General features: G+C 36.0%; 1 protein-coding gene across 1 annotated transcript; it reads right to left on the reverse strand.

The window, feature by feature from the left end:
• Positions 1–1775: 1775 nt before the first annotated feature.
• On the reverse strand, positions 1776–10209 carry LOC103721478 (B-cell receptor-associated protein 31-like). Its single transcript, XM_008811718.4, has 2 exons — positions 9256–10209; positions 1776–2580 (listed from the first exon to the last, which is right to left on the reverse strand). Exons 1-2 carry the CDS (start codon positions 9539–9541, stop codon positions 2210–2212), a joined length of 657 nt encoding a protein of 218 aa, XP_008809940.1. The 5' UTR covers positions 9542–10209; the 3' UTR covers positions 1776–2209.
• Positions 10210–16196: the final 5987 nt, after the last annotated feature.

Genomic DNA, 16196 nt, shown 5'->3' on the forward strand with positions numbered 1-16196 from the left:
ACAAAAAGTTGGAGATGCTATGTGAGCGCTCTACATCCCCGATTAAGCTTCTCTCTTTTTCTTTTTCTTTTTTTTTTTTTTTTTTGGCTAAGACGAATGTAGCATACATTACGCGTACAAATACTGCTAAAAAAGTCAAAAAAATAATAGATCCCGAAGCGCATCAGATAATCCTCCCTTCTTCAGCCAAAGAGCATCCCTGGAGTGTGATACTCTTTTTTTTTCCGTACATAATATATGTTTTGCTCAAATATTAATATTTTACATTTTTTTATGTAGACGGATCTGATCTTTTATGTATATTTTAAATATAATTTTTATCTCTTTGAGAACCAAATGTGCATTGACTTTTTGGTCATTATTAACTTTGCGCGCGTGGAAGGTCTCTCTATAAATTTGATGTTGGTAATATCAAAGATATATTAGTTATAAAAAAATTGTAGGTATTTGAGTGAGTGGTAATGATAGGAATTGATGTGAGAGAAAAAGTGTTTTTGTTGTTTCAAGAATGTTCTATAATTGCCCATTGGTTAGTTTTCTTTTTGGATGACTACCCCTAAATCATCTATTTGGTAACGGTGCATATTGTTTTTTTTTCTTTATTAAATTTATCTTTTAGTTTATAATAAGTGCTTTGTAAAGGAAAGGATAAGCATGGGAGTATGTTAATAGTAAGTAAAAATGTTGCCATTACCTATAATATTCCTGTTGTAAAATCATTATGCATACTATAGCATTTTTATAAAGAAACTAATGTGAGAAGACTAATATTATGAGAAACAATAATATCTTTCCAAAAATATAAAATTAATCATTTTTCTTCTAGGGCTAACTAATGTTATCATCTTCGAAGTTTAGTTAAAAAAGATTCTCATGACAAAGAACATAATATTTTAGTGACGAAACAGGATTCTTGTATGAGCGGTTAGTATTATCTATGTTCATATATGCTTAAATGCCCTCTTTAATAGATTTGGATATACAAGTAAAATGGATGTTAGTTTTCCTTTCCTTTTAAGTGAAGCTGCACAAAGTATGGGCACATGTTAAGCACTCCTAGATGGGTGTTTGATTTAAGTAGAGAGGAACATTGGTAGATGAGCTCACAACATGTTACATAAGTGCTTCATGTCAATACCTACTGGAGGAAAATAAATCTATGATCTAATATACTTCCCCTTTATTAACCCATGAGAAATCTACTGTGACCTATTATGAGAGCATTTGAATTAATGAAATTCCTTACATATTCAATTTATCAATAAAGAAATAAAACGTGCACATTTTGTCACAAAGCCAAGCATTTGGCTGACTCAGATCTCTTATATTTTCAGGTTCGGAGTGTATCTTTTGCACGGAAGAATGATTAACCTACTTCCACATCCTCGATCATTAGATCAGCCCTGCACAGATATCAAAGCACTCCAAACTCTTTTATTCATCCACCTCCGCACATCTCTCAGCAATCATTACGCAATCCAACAGTGGATTCGCATAAAGAAAGGAGAATCCTCTTTCATGCAAAAGATACAACCTTTGTCCTATTTTTTCTTTCAACATTTCTTCCACCTCTTTTGCATTATTTATAACGGTTACTAGAGCACTTAGCCCTTGAAAGGAGCAAGTAGCAACATAAAGAAATGAATCTAGCGACAGCAATACCAAATAATTGCTTGTAGATTATGACTGTAATACTATGTATGACCTTTCCAAGCATGGCAGATAAAGCTTCTTCATTCAAGTAGATTTATCACAAAAAGCAGCACATCTGTCAATGTCGCACAAAATAATGCATTTCTATAAAGAGTCGTCGATTGCAATATGATTAATCACTTGATCCTCAACTAATACCTTTGGAGGGTTAGGCATAAAGGTTGTCCTCGAATAAATCAAAACCAATACAACAACAGCACTTAGGTTCCATGAAACTCTCCCCATAAAAGCAAAACGAAAGCCTTCTAAAAACACCTGCAAGAGCACAACCATTAGTAGTCCAATCTCTTGCAACCCGCTTCAGTTTAACCACAAAAAAAGGTTTAGATGCTATGGGAATTTGACAACTTGACATGATTTGGACAAAATCCAGGAGAGTAGGATCAAGTTATCAGGACCCGCAAGAAATATCTATCGCTTCCTTCTCTCCACTTACTTCATTTACATGCACACACATCGCAGACAGATTCCAGGATAACTCGTCTTCCTCAGGCTCTCAGCCTCTGTATGATAGAAGTTGGCCTTGGAGGATTTGGTTGTCCTCCAACAACCGGTCATATTCGAGTAGCAGCTCTTCTGACTGTTTTTGAAGGGAAACAACATGAGCCTCAGCAGACACTGCCCGTTTCTCCTGCTGTTCACACTCTGTCTTCAGCTTCTGCAACTTTTCAGTTAAACTACCTACTTCTCCCTGGAGTTTATGTATCTCGCTGGAAACTTTATCTTCCTTGTCTTTGAAATAATGGTGCTCCTTTTTAAGTTTCTCAACTTCCTCTTTGGAGGTACCAACTGTTTTCTTCAAAGAAACCATCTTCCGGAGGTAGTGGTGCAAGCGATCAATCACCAATCCAAGGAAAAGTGTGTAGCCTGCAAAATCAAGCTCAGCTTCAGGCGATGTCTCTTTGATCGAGATATATAGTATAAGCCAGAAAATAGAAGGAACAAAGAAGAGATAAATAAAGAGTAAAACAACTTTCTATCGTGTTGAGGTCTGAGCAGACTGCCGGATCATTACTGATATCAAAACTTGCTGTTCCACTTTGAATATTATTTTTATCTTTCTGAAGTACAGTTTTTGGAAATTTACAGCTCTGTTAAATGGAAGGAATGGAATGCAGTCTCAGGCTTCCTTGCAAAGCTGGAATGATATGCACACGTAAAACATGTTTAGCCATAGTCTTCGAAAAATGAATCGAAAAGCTTGTTTGGATCGGATTCACTGCATTGGAAATAAGCATTTTGTGGATTGCTATAATAGTCTCAGACCTTTTCCAAATGAAAAACCAGGGAAAGGCACAAAGATTGTTGCCCCCTGCCTTTCCCATTAGGTCTACTTGCATAGACAAAAGCACATGTGGTTTTCCATGAAGATCTGATAAACCAGAAAGCCTAGCCAACTTACAGCCTCATTAAAAAAATTGCCTACCGATAGCTCCCTTTTAGTTGCAATAAGTAGTCTGCACCACAGCTTTGAGACTGTCCTATCTGGAGGCACCTCCACCCCCAATATACACCTTATAATGGCCTTGTCTCGTCTTGAGTAGAGTTTACAGCATCGGTGTAACATGTCATCTCATACCCTACCAACCGCGTATAGCCTTCTTTGCATGATACAAACCCTTTGAAATTGAATGTCATATTATAAGTCTGCATCAGCTGGAACTGAAGGATTTTCAGGATGTATCTAACATATGGTCTAAAGTTGTATTAAACTAGACATGCTCGATTGCACTAATTTCGTTTGAGTAGGTTTTAATGTCCTCCCTTAAATCACCTCAAACTTCATTTAGAAAATAGACCACATGGATCCAATGAGAAGTCGAAACAACTTTGAATCATATCAACCAAAGATTTGAACCAAAAATGGTTGCTTATAGCCCTGTTTTTCCTTTTTTTGGCAGACAGTTGATTTTCTGTTCACCGATCAAATCTGCAGAAATATGCTCCAAAGGACAGAAAACAGGATTCTTGATGATCTAGCACTCAGATTCACCCACCTAGTAGTTGGAAAGGAATTACCGTATGAATAATAAATGCATGTAAGCAACAAATATGGTACAATATTTTGCTTCACTATATCTTAATACTTGAACTTCCATGAGGTAATGGAATTTTCAGGTAATGCATTAATGAGTAATCTATAACACCACTGTTCCACTGGGCATCCAAGTAATTTTAAAGTTAAAGATTGAAAGGAGGAGGGCAAGTAAAAGGCATGGGTGATGCAGATAAATATAAGCATTTCAATAAAATACTGAGCAGTACATAAGGAAGCAATGAACCAACCACATGTATGACTTAAGCAATTCGATTTGAGAATGGTAAGGACAAATAAATTATTGATCGGGTGATGTTAGATCGCAAAAAATAATGACCCTTTAATCCTCATTCTTTGCTGTTATGATTTCTAGAACTAGTAAAAGTGTGCATATTACATCATATCAATAATAAGTGCTCACTGAGAAAGCAAACACCATGAGGACCATAGGGAAAATACCATAGAGGGCCAAGGCCTTCCATGACAAACTATCATTGTGAGTACTCATTAACAAATGTGACTTGGACGATCCCAGATGATTCTTATGACTTCCACATTGAGGACATATTGATCACATGGAGATGCATGAACAAACATGGACAGGTAATATTCAGTATGCTCAAAGTAAATTACTTAAACTACATAATTGGACTTCTCAACCATGCACAAGGAGCTTATACAAGCACAGCAACATAAAGAATATGACAGGATAAAATCAACCTAATGACTAAAAGGTATGGTGTAAAATTACTTCGATACAAAATAAGAGGAGGCGTACATTAACAGTTGCTATTTAAAATGGTCCACAGAACCATGGTAGAAAAGTTAATGGAGATTACTCTTGAAGAAGCAGATATAGTTGAAGTAGCAGCCAGGACAGAACATGAGGAAGATGTGTGAATGGTAATAAAAGTAGATGTTGAAATGAGAATAAGTACTAGTAAAAAAACTCTACAAGTATCTATAGTCAATCAGCATGGCTAAGAAACTATTGATATACTTCAAAATGGCAGAACATCCAAATGAAGAATCAAAAGTTGCTCCTTAAGAGCGGTGAACAATATCATGAAAAAATTTCACATTATGTTAGTTGATTGCTGATGACATGGCTTCTTCTTTTTTTAATGAATTTACATTATGTTGAAGTGAAAAATACCCATAAGCACAATTGTATTGGTAGATCTAGAGACCCTCATCACCAATAAAAATAAAGGTGTATGTGTATGGTGCCATCAACATGGTGATGAAATGGTAATCTATGTCTCTTTCATGCACCATAAGACAATAGACATGTGAAGTCCAGAAGCATAATAAGGTGACCGAATATCCTAAGTGGGCTATATCTATCTGAAGAAAAAGCAGTTTTCATAGAAGAGAACAGAAAAATCTCTGAAAGCCCTAAATAGGGGTGCAACAAATTATCAAAGAGCATGCATTTATCTTCAAAGTGATTCCTAAAGGTGATGGGAGTAAGCAGGGACCTGCAAGACCTCTAGATGGTGCAAAAGTTCCCCATAAAAGTGGCTCCATGGAAGGAGTGCAAGGGACCTGCCCTTTAACTACATCCAAAATAAACGGCACAATGAAGAATAGCGATCACACAGAAATCCTCAATAAAATTAGGCGAAATAGCCTGAATTTCAGATCTAACTACCAAAATCAATATTTGGACATCCTACCAGAGAACCATCAAGAATAGGTGATGGAGAAGGAAAAAGGAAATAAAGGAGCAGCACATGGTAGTGCAATGCTTCAAAAAGTTATAAGATGATGGATTTAATGCTAAGCTGAACCTTTTTGAAGATTTTATTGGTGATTGTTGGCAATAAAAGGAGATATGACTAGACTTGGAGTTCTAGTTATGCCTCATTTTGAAATTTGGAAATTAGAATAGTAGGGGAAGTGCACCTTATTTGGAGAATTACCCCACACCTATGCTGCAAACGATCCAAGCTGCTCATGAGCAGCTCAAGATCGGCTTGTTACAGCTGGGCTCAGGCATGGCTTAGTCAGGAGACAAGCCAAGCTCATACAGAGTTTAGAGCTCAGCTCATAAATAAGCTGAGACTGAATATCCAAGGTTTATAAAATATATGGAGGCTTGGCTCAGCGCAGTAAGAAACTTGACTTAAACCTTATCCGAGCAGAGCGTGAACAGTTTTCTTTAAGCTCAACTCAAGAACAGCCCTTCTACAGAACAAGCTTAGGCCAAGAGACTATTACTCGGATTGGCTCGGCTCTTTTGCACCCTAACTGAACCCCTCACTACACAAAAGGAAGAATGTTCCAGACCTTATAGAAGTTTCGATCCCCCAAAGTGCTCAAATTCCTACATTATAGGAGATTGAGTATGAAGGGAGTACTTCACTCCTCAAATTGAACAATGAAATGAGCAAGGACTCCTATATCACCAAGAAGCAGTTTTTTATGCACTCTCAGCATGCCTAGGAATCAGGATGTGCTCATACCATTTGCATAAAGAAATTGGCAGTGGTAAAAAAAAAAATAGTTAAAGGGCACATGGTATAGAAGTACCAGAATCTACATGATTAAAAAAAGTGTGAAAGAATAATATATACAATGATTAGCACAGTGTTACATACACAGACTATAATACCAACACAGATTGATGTATAATATTGTATCATTACACAATGAGCTTCTTGATTGGAGGGATGACAATTATATTTAAACAGTAATTTCACAAAATGTAATATAATCTAATCATCTTTCCCATGGTTTCTTTTCAAACTATGAAATTTATGATCTTCCAACATTCACGGTAACCTCAAATCTTCACAAAAGAATTGTGGGAAATGAAAATGCATTGCCAGGAAAAGATTTACAAGACAAAACACTTTCATTTCACCCTCTCCAAACTCATAGTCTATCAGCAGTGCATATTTCATATGTTCACTTATGCAGATATTCTTCTTGAAGAAGAAGCACATACGTTTTGAATGTTGAAATGCATCTTAACAAGGGCAGACTAAAATTTTTCTACCATTACAATGTCTGAATACAATAGTTTCTCACCAAAACCTCCCAATTTGGAAGCACAGCCTCCAAGCCCATTTTGGAAGTGTTGCTACTCTCTCTATAACATCTTGATAACCCCACGAACCAGGTGCTGGAATTCAACTACATAGTCTGTCCTACCTTAGAATCAAAATTGATATTGAGATGCCTAACATCAATGAAAAACTGAGGTTACTCAATACATGTTACAGTGAAGCTACAAGGTTCCTGAAAGAGATCAAATAAGTATCCCAATAATACCAGCTACTTTTCAGATAGTGTGATGTTTTTAAGAGTTCTCATAGCCTCAAAGGAATCTCAATACATGAGGTTTTTGATTTTCTGCAACCAAATGTTCATGTGCTTTTTTTATCCAAGGTATGCTCTATCCATAGCCCCTTGAAGTCACAAAAGAAATACAGATTATTGAACCACCCCTGAACTGCCTTACATTTGACAAGAGAATCATTTGCATGATTTTCTAATATCTTCACCTCAAAGCCTAAGAAAATAATAAAAGGCAAACACCTCTTGAGCACATCAATATTAAGGCTTTAGGAGACCATGATCAGGGTGAGTTTATGTGCAATATTCTAGCTATAGAAAATCCATTACTGAATCGTATTTATGCATGCTTTGAGCGTCATCTTTCTTCAACTTACTATATGGAGCACAAACCAAGGGCCCTGCTTTAACCCTGCCTTAAAGCAGTTCTCCATGATCCATGTTGAAATAGCCACTTTTTTCTTATATCTGGCATTGATCTTCTCAAGCATCACAAGCTTATAATACATATGCTCCCTTCAGAAATGCCATCTGGAGGTCGAACTCCTCAAAACATCTGGCATTATCCTTCAAAATGGTAGTCAGATTGAACTCCTCCAGCCTTTGTTGATATTTATGCACCAAAAACCACTTGAAAACTTTGAATGCCTATCCATTAACTTTATGGCTAAACCCCACAAGCCTTTATGGTAAAGATCCCACATACTAGCATCTGAGACATAAGTAGCAATGGATTTGTAGCTATCCATTTCAGGTTCCTTCTTGCATTTCATCCATACACAGCTCTCATCTTCTTTCTTCTCTTGTTTTGCCCATATGGAGTCAACATTATCTAAATCAAACAAATTGGATGAGATTCCAACAAGAGACCATCTTGGTAAATAGCAGCTTGGTATTACTTACCTATTCTCCTTCGGTTACAATTTCTGAGTATTCTTATATATACTGATCATTGTACTGCGAACATTATTTAGATACATATCAGACTTGCAAACTATTTGAGTGAGACATAGCCTATTACAACTGCATCCGATGGGCTATTGCTTTGACAGGTGAATCCTGCTGCATTATCACACACCACTTATTAACCTCAATTCTGAAGTTTCATGGTATAAAAAGTTTGTTGTTATTGCCTTAGGTCATCTCCAAAAAGTTTGGAGATTTGTTCTCTTTAATCATTTACAGTGGCTGTATGTGATCCTCTTGCAAATGGATAGAGGTAACTCTCATTAGCAATGATAATTAGACAAATCCTTAGTGTCTACCTGCCAACTGCCTCCACCATCTCACATCCAAGTCAGTCAAAAACCTGATAAGTCCAACTTGTTTGACCAAGGATCAGGATTCATGGGTATAGATGCTGAACCACAACCAGAATCCAACAAGTCAAATGCTGAAAGCCTCAGAAAGCAAGCAGTGTCTGAGAATATCTTGAAAATTCCGGAAGGTCACAGCATCAATTACTTATTTAGGCATTTTAATATTCCACTTCGTGCAGTCCTATCTTAAGGAATCATTCCTATCAAACCCCTCCGGTGAGGCCACCATGATCAACTTAGAATGACCCCTCCTTTAAAATGATGAAAGTTTTTCCCAATCCATACTGCATGACTTTCCATCCAGTATTGACTATTGAGAGTGTAAGAATTTGTAACAAATCGGACACTTTTAATATTTAATTCACTCAATACAAGTTTTCAGTGTTTTCTGTTGACTCAAGAGTAGATCTTGTCACCATTTCAGCTAAGATCCTGACTACACAGTGACAGTATATACATAAAGACAAGACAAAAATATGAGGGCAAAAAAGAATCAGACAATAAAATACTTTCAGACAGAAATAACACCTCTCTGAATTCTTATCCTCACAACTGGCCTAAGTTTAAACATGTGAAGTTATGATTACATAGCAAAGAATTGCATTGAAACAACTCGATAAAAAATTTCATCTTTAGTAAATGTGCAGTGTCTGAGGCATTCTATGTGGAAACTTGAATAGATATACTCAACTCGACAAAACTCAACTAAGCTTAATCCCAATCTAGGTGGGCTCGCTACATGAATCCTTTTCCTCCATTCCACTCGGTTCTAAGAGATGTTGACATGATGGAAACCTAAATAGATATATCAATAAAATTCTAACAAAAAACATCAAATAAAAAAGAGTAACCAACGCAAACAGATGCATTTTGAGATCTAACCTATAAGCGAGGCCTCAAGGAGGTGGGTCCTCCAAAGGACCTGGTCCATTGGAGTGACAGTCCCAAGCTTCACGCCTCTGTTCTGGATCTTGAGAATGCTGGTGATGCTCGACGCCAGGAGCACCGACAACGTGCACGCCAAAGTCTTCACCGTTGCCGGTCCCTTCCCCGTCTTAAGCTGATCCAAACCCCTCATCACCAGCTCTCGCAGCGGCCCAATCTTCACCATCAGAAGAAGTGTCACGGCACCCTCCGCAAAAAGCACCAGAAACAGAAGCTGAATCATTTTTTTCCGCCCTCAAATCCCACAAACCTTTGCAAGAACTGAATTTTATCTTGGGAAGATCTCTTTGAGAGGACAAAAAGATCAGATTTTGAGAAAAAATCCCTTTTTTTTGGGGGGGGGGGGGGGGGGGGGGGGGGGGGAGGGCCTCTTGTCGATGCAGATCAAAGGCCAGTGATCTCAAAGCAGAACCCTTTTCCTATTTTAAGATTAAAACGCTCTAAACTTCCGCAAAAAGAAGGCAAAATACTTTTTTTTCGCCCTACCAGAACAAATAAAACCTGGCCGTTTATTATCTTAAAAAGATAGCCTTTTGCTTCTCTGAATGAAACCTTCTTGCCTTGTTGGAGAGGGAAAAGAATGAGATGTTCTTCAAAAGGCCATAGATTTAGGGATCTAAGACAGTGGATCGCTTTGGGAACACTTGATACCCCAAAAATCTGAGCTTTTTCCACTGGAGACTTGTCTAATGGGATTATTGCAGGAAACCAACCTCACATTATGCGAGGATTTAGGGGAGAAGGGTCTCCTTCCAGGCCGAAAGAGTAAAATGAGAGAAGAAAAAAGGAGTCTTGGTTTACAAAAAAAAAAGATAAAAATGGTGGAAAAGAGGCCTTCTTTGAAACTAGCTCTCCTGCTCACTCTGCTTTTCGAGGTAAGTGGGCAGCTACGCTGTACCAGATTGTGTGTAATAAAACCACATTTTTGGACTCCCCCGCATAGAGGGTATTCCTTTTTGAGCAAAGCTACCACAGTAAATAGTTTTTTTTTAGTTATTATTATTATTACAGCGACTAACACGCAGTAAGTATGAATGTGATCAACAAAATCAAAAAATAGTAGCTCACTAAAATACTTCAACAAAAATTCTTAATTTTTTCATGTAAAGCCTCCTGAATGATGGACAGCAAATGATGCAACTCAGTCAGCCACGCCATTTGCTTTTCTATAGACATGCATGGTCGTGTAGGAGCCACACTCTCTCAGTAATCTGCAAATGTCCTAGAACAATAGTCATTCCTCTACAGCGCCTCTCCAACTCTGGATCCACTCGATCACCGTAACCAAGTCGCCCTCAAGAAGGAGACAATCTGCATCCAAGATGCGCCTCATGAAGATAATGCTCTTCCTAGCAGCTCTAAGCTCATGATAGATAACAAATGTGTTACAGTAAATAGTTTCGAATTGCAATTTCTTTAGTTGTAGGTTGCTGGGGTCCAAATGTATCCATTTTAGATGTTTGGTGGTAGGATGGAAAAAAATATACACTTTTTTTAACCTAAAAAAATATATATACTTTTATCATTTTGGGTATTCAGATATGATCACATCTGGAGTAGGTGACGAGGATACTCCTCCTTGTGAATTAATATATATTCTCTCTTTTATTACTAAAATAGAAATATAATATGCATATCTTGGTGTATCTAATTAGTTAATAAAGTAATATAATTTTCTTGGCAAATATTTTCATTATTTAGATAGTATTATTTGATATTTACTATCAAGAAATATACATATATGTACAACCTAATGGCGCATGTACGCAATGAATAAAATATTTTTTTTAATTTTATACATAAATAAATATTTTTATTTACTACCTATATATTATATTTAGTTGATACTTTTATTATTTACTATTATTTATTTTCTGAACTTTTAATTAGTATTATTTTTACTTAATTATTGAAAAAAAATTATATGACCTTCGTATGTACATCCTCTCCCTTAGGAGATGAAATGGACTAATTTTGTTATATATTTATATTATATATTATATAATAGCTTGTATCGTTTGATGTTAACCTATCAACACGGTTCTTTTCATGTTAAAATAAAACAAAAGAAAGCAAATATAGTTAAATCAAATATTGGTCGGCTACATTAACGAACATCCTTGGCATAAAATAGCCATGCCAGTTGACATCCTTTTTATTAAGCACATCAAACCTTCACAAGCTTAACACTAAAACCATCATGCAAACTCCATTGTTCTTCGATCTCTTGTTTTATGTTTGTGATGACAAGTTTCAGCATCTAAAGACGATTCTGCTGCTTCTATATGCCTCATTATCTTACAAGTAGTATATATAACCTCCCTAGACTAGCTTTGCTGCTTGATAAGTTGTTTCAATTTATTCCTCCCCTAAGAGTGACTTAAGAATATTTAGAGCATCAGAAAAAAGAGCAGCACAATCTCCACATCATCATGCCAATTGACATCCTTTTTATTAAGCACATCAAACCTTCACAAGCTTAACACTAAAACCATCATACAAACTCCATTGTTCTTCGATCTCTTGTTTTGTGCTTGTGATGACAGTCTTCAGCATCTAGAGACGATTCTGCTGCTTCTATACACCTCATTATCTTACAAGTGCCTATACAACCTCCCTAAACCAACTTTGCTACTTGATAAGTTGCTGCTTAAGAACATTTAGAGCATCAGAAAAAAGAGCAGCGCAATCTCCAGCATCACCATAATGTCCATGAATCACCGAGGACAAACAGGACATACGGCACCAATCTATTCTTCCAACACCCTCAACATATCAAGAATATGAGCTAGAGCTCCGTTAAGAACTCGGATGGCCACAGTAGCTCCTTTTGAAGATACTTATTTCTCGGACTCCAAGGTATTCATATGTTATAAGATCTAGCATTCTCTCCATTACCATCTGCTTTATATAAGCTTGAGGTTAATATCTTTGTGGTATAGTTCCAGTCCGCATCAAAGGATGACATTTGATGAGTGAAAGAATCAACTCTATACACCCCTAGAATTATAGAAAGTGCATAAGTATCTCGGTAACATATTTCACTTGAACATTCCATATAAATAGCATCATATCTATCATACTATAAATAATTTTGTTGGGTTAGATTGATAATTTAATGAGATGATAAGCACCTGATCTCCGGTATTTAAAATGGAATAATTTTATTTTATTATATATTAAATGTCATGTATTATATATTGTTCGCTGATTAAAGCTTTAATTGGTATCTTTTTTGTTTTTTGAATTGTTTAAATGTGAATTCAGACATGAACCAAGTTTTGAATCAAGTATGATTTAGTCAAGTTTGAATCAAGATTTGACTTAGGCTCCAACTAATCTTAACTTGATTTAGGATTATAAAGCTAATTAATTAAGATCATGTTGGGCTTGATTTGAAATTAAGCTTGAAATAATGAAAAACAAATCAAGCTTAAATATTAATTTCAAGCAAGATCCAAGCTCAACTCAAGGCTCTAATAGCAATTTATTGAAGCTCTTTAGAGGAGCATAAGCACATAAAAAAGTAAATAACATGCAAAGTGCATAATATAAAGAAGATGGATAGTATAGAATTAAATCCACAAGAAAGGATTAAAACGCTAAAACACCATGTTAATAAAAAAAGGGAAGAGAGAGAGAGAGAGAGAGAGAGAGAGAAAAGTTAGGATGGAAGTTAGGAACAAAAATCTTATTTCTCAAAGGCTCTAATTTGCCTACGAGTGAGATGTAGGCTAAGCATGTTTCTGACATTTTTACTAGGCTTGACTCTATCCCAATTATACTTAAAACCCAGTCCATTAATTTTCTTGTTAGATTTGGTATGGACTAATATCCCACTCATTCCCCTCATCAGTCTAGGAACTATGAGTGATTAGCAACAAGATGCAATTTCTATTTTTTCTGAAGTAACGCATGCAGCTCTGTTGGAGTATTAAGCATCGAAAGCTCTAAGTTCTTCCTAAATGCCATTCAAAAACTTCAACACTATAGTTTGGTAATTTACTAATAGCATAACCCTCAAAAGTTATGTAATCAAAGCCAAATCCTCAACAACTAAAAGACTCATGCATTTGGTGGATGGATATAACATATTGGCTAAAATTAGAGATCAACACGAGCTTTAGCATTGACTTGACCAAGCCTAGTGTGTGTGTTTACCCCTTCCATCATCTCAAATAGAGCACACCGAGATAGATTCAAGGACCTCCTTGAATGTCTTCCATAGATTGCTAATGTTCTTTACTTGATTGCTAATGTTCTTCACTCAACTTGTTAAATATAAGATGATTCATATGTAAGAATCATCTTATATTTTAACAAGATGATTCTAAACTCCTCTTTTCATAAATCTGTTTAGTTCTGCTTCAACAGTATATGATTCTAAACTCCTCTTTTCATTAATCTGGGGCCCAAGGGTAGAGATTGAGGGGTAGGTAGTCCAACATTTACACATTCTTTGGATAATGACTTATTATAGTTGGGTTTATGCCATGGCATTTCATTTTTGCATTACTCAAGAGTAAGATTGTTTTAATATTTTTGTGTATAATATCATTTGTTCAATAGGGTTTAGAGGGCCATGTTACATGGTCTCACAATATATGGGATATCTTCTATATATTTAAGATATGTTTGGATTTTTATGTGGGGTTGTGCTAAAAATCTAAGTATAAATCTATCGACCAAATACCTTCCATCCCAAATCCTGTGGAAAGAAAACTAAAATAAACCCTCTATGGATCCTTGTTTTCTTCCCATAGCCTAAAAACTGGGATTTGAATTGGGATTTAGGTAGACCATTAATATGTGCTAGATGGGCCAATCGGCCTCATTTCTGCAGAATATTCAGCCAAGTCTTATAGAAATATCAAAATAGATCCTTGCTAGAAAGTTTCTTATTACATTAACAAGTTAGTTTAGGTCAAGTAAGGTCTTTAATAGAGTAGATTAAATAATCCGATCTATAGCAATACCAAATCAAACTAACACAGGTAGCATATCTAGCTCGCTAATATCAAAATGAGTTCATCATCATACTTAAAAAAAAGAATATACAACTGGTTAACCATCCTTCGATTATTACTGTTCAAAAATCATATTTACTTCCAACATATTCAGATAAATTAACTGTCTAAGCATGATTAAAGTTAGCTTATTTCAAAATTGTGTTTTATGATAATATTACTAGAAAAATGTTAGGCTGCCATATTATATACTTTTCATGTACTTGTTGAATAGAAATTCTAATTTAATGTTCTATATTAGGCCAAATTATATTATGTTTAAACGTTTCCTCCTAAATATGTTACTGATAAAGCAACAAATAACTTGTAATCTAGAGGGCGGCACTAGAGGTGGAGCAGGATTTGTGATTAGGGGCCCGGGTGCGAGACTAGTTGTTGCCAGTAGTAGCCTAATTTTTGATACCTCGGTCCCTAGCATGGAATTGAGAGATGTATGGGTGGGGATTAGTTATGCTCAATGCAAGTTGGGTGTCAAACCATCGTGGTGGAAGGAGACTTTGCCACGGTAATCCAATAGATTCGGGGCCAAGCTAGGGAGGTGGGTGCCCATCTGTTACTTTAGGATATCTAGAGCCTTTTGAGAGGAGACGTACCCTTTATTATCAAGCATATATATTAAGAAGCCAATGGAACTGCAAACTAGATGGTCTCTTTTGTCGCCCACATTCTAACAAGGTGTTGTGGACTGACATTAGCTCTCTTACCCTGGGGGCCTTCCGGAATATGTAGTCTTTTGATTTTTTTTGGATATATTCATACTCGATCAGTGTGAATCACCTATTTTTAGAAGGAAAAAAAACAACAAATAACTAAGATTTATATCAGATACTTCATAGGACCTTAATCAATGAATTTTTTTTAATAGGGAGTTGGCAAATTGTTAGTCTTGACAATGAAAAAAACATGCAATAAGTAAAGGTATTAAAGCTAAGATATAATTAAGTAAATATTGTAGTTTGTCTGTAATCTTCTTGACCTTGAATTTGGTTAATAAAGAGATGCCAGGAGATGAGAGAAGCAATAAAGTTGATAATGTATAAAAAGGGTCAAAAAAAGCAAGATCCTAATATACAAGAAATTAACAAAGATACTCCAATTTATTGAATCGCTTTTGTTTTAGAACCACCATTTCGTTGAGAAATTGAAGTCCTTGAATTAACTATGGTTTCACGATGATAAAAGATTTGTGTTTACTTGATTGAGAGAGATGATCATTTATTTCTTATGGAGGTTGATGGCCAGTCTCTTTGTGGACCAAACCTTAATAATAAGCCTCTTTGGATGTTTCTATAACATCTAGTCCACCTTCAAATTCTTTTATAATTGTTGGTCCCTACTAGATTTGGAGGATGATGATACCATCCATAATTCAAATCTTAACTCCATCTTCCCCACTCTCATGACTCCCCTAAAGCGATATTGTGTGCTCGTGTATTCCAGTTCTCTCCAGCCTAACCTCCAATTGGCTTTTCGAGGGCTTATGTGTTCCAGTTATATTGGCCTAGCATCTCTCCAAATGTGTCAAGAAAAACTTGTTTCCCATCTGGCTTGCTAGAAAAATTGTAGGACAAGTCTAACAGTAATGGATAGATAGATACGCAGGTGGGCCACTAGTGTTGTAGCCGAAAAGAAGGTGATTATAAGAAGGATATAATAATAGCGTGGGTCCAGATGCTTTGACCTTTAAAGACTTTCACTGCTATCACACAATCGTCCAAGGAAGATAGATTTGGATAGGGATAGAATATAGCCTAGGCTACAGTATGAGAGATTTAAGTTAACACTATTTCTAAGGTAGAGTCCGACTAGTAAATAAAGTGCAGGATAAAGTAAAGCTAATACAAAAATAGC

Source organism: Phoenix dactylifera, chromosome 10, assembly GCF_009389715.1.
Source record: "Phoenix dactylifera cultivar Barhee BC4 chromosome 10, palm_55x_up_171113_PBpolish2nd_filt_p, whole genome shotgun sequence".
NCBI lineage: Eukaryota > Viridiplantae > Streptophyta > Magnoliopsida > Arecales > Arecaceae > Phoenix > Phoenix dactylifera.

What these genes read in the sequence shown, in the direction of transcription:
- LOC103721478 (XM_008811718.4), bottom strand. Translation starts at nt 9,541, where the DNA reads ATGATTCAGCTTCTGTTTCTGGTGCTTTTTGCGGAGGGTGCCGTGACA. An exon ending in CCTTGAGGCCTCGCTTATAG is followed by an intron (nt 2,581 to 9,255) that starts GTTAGATCTCAA and finishes TTGATTTTGCAG; the next exon opens with GCTACACACTTTTCCTTGGA.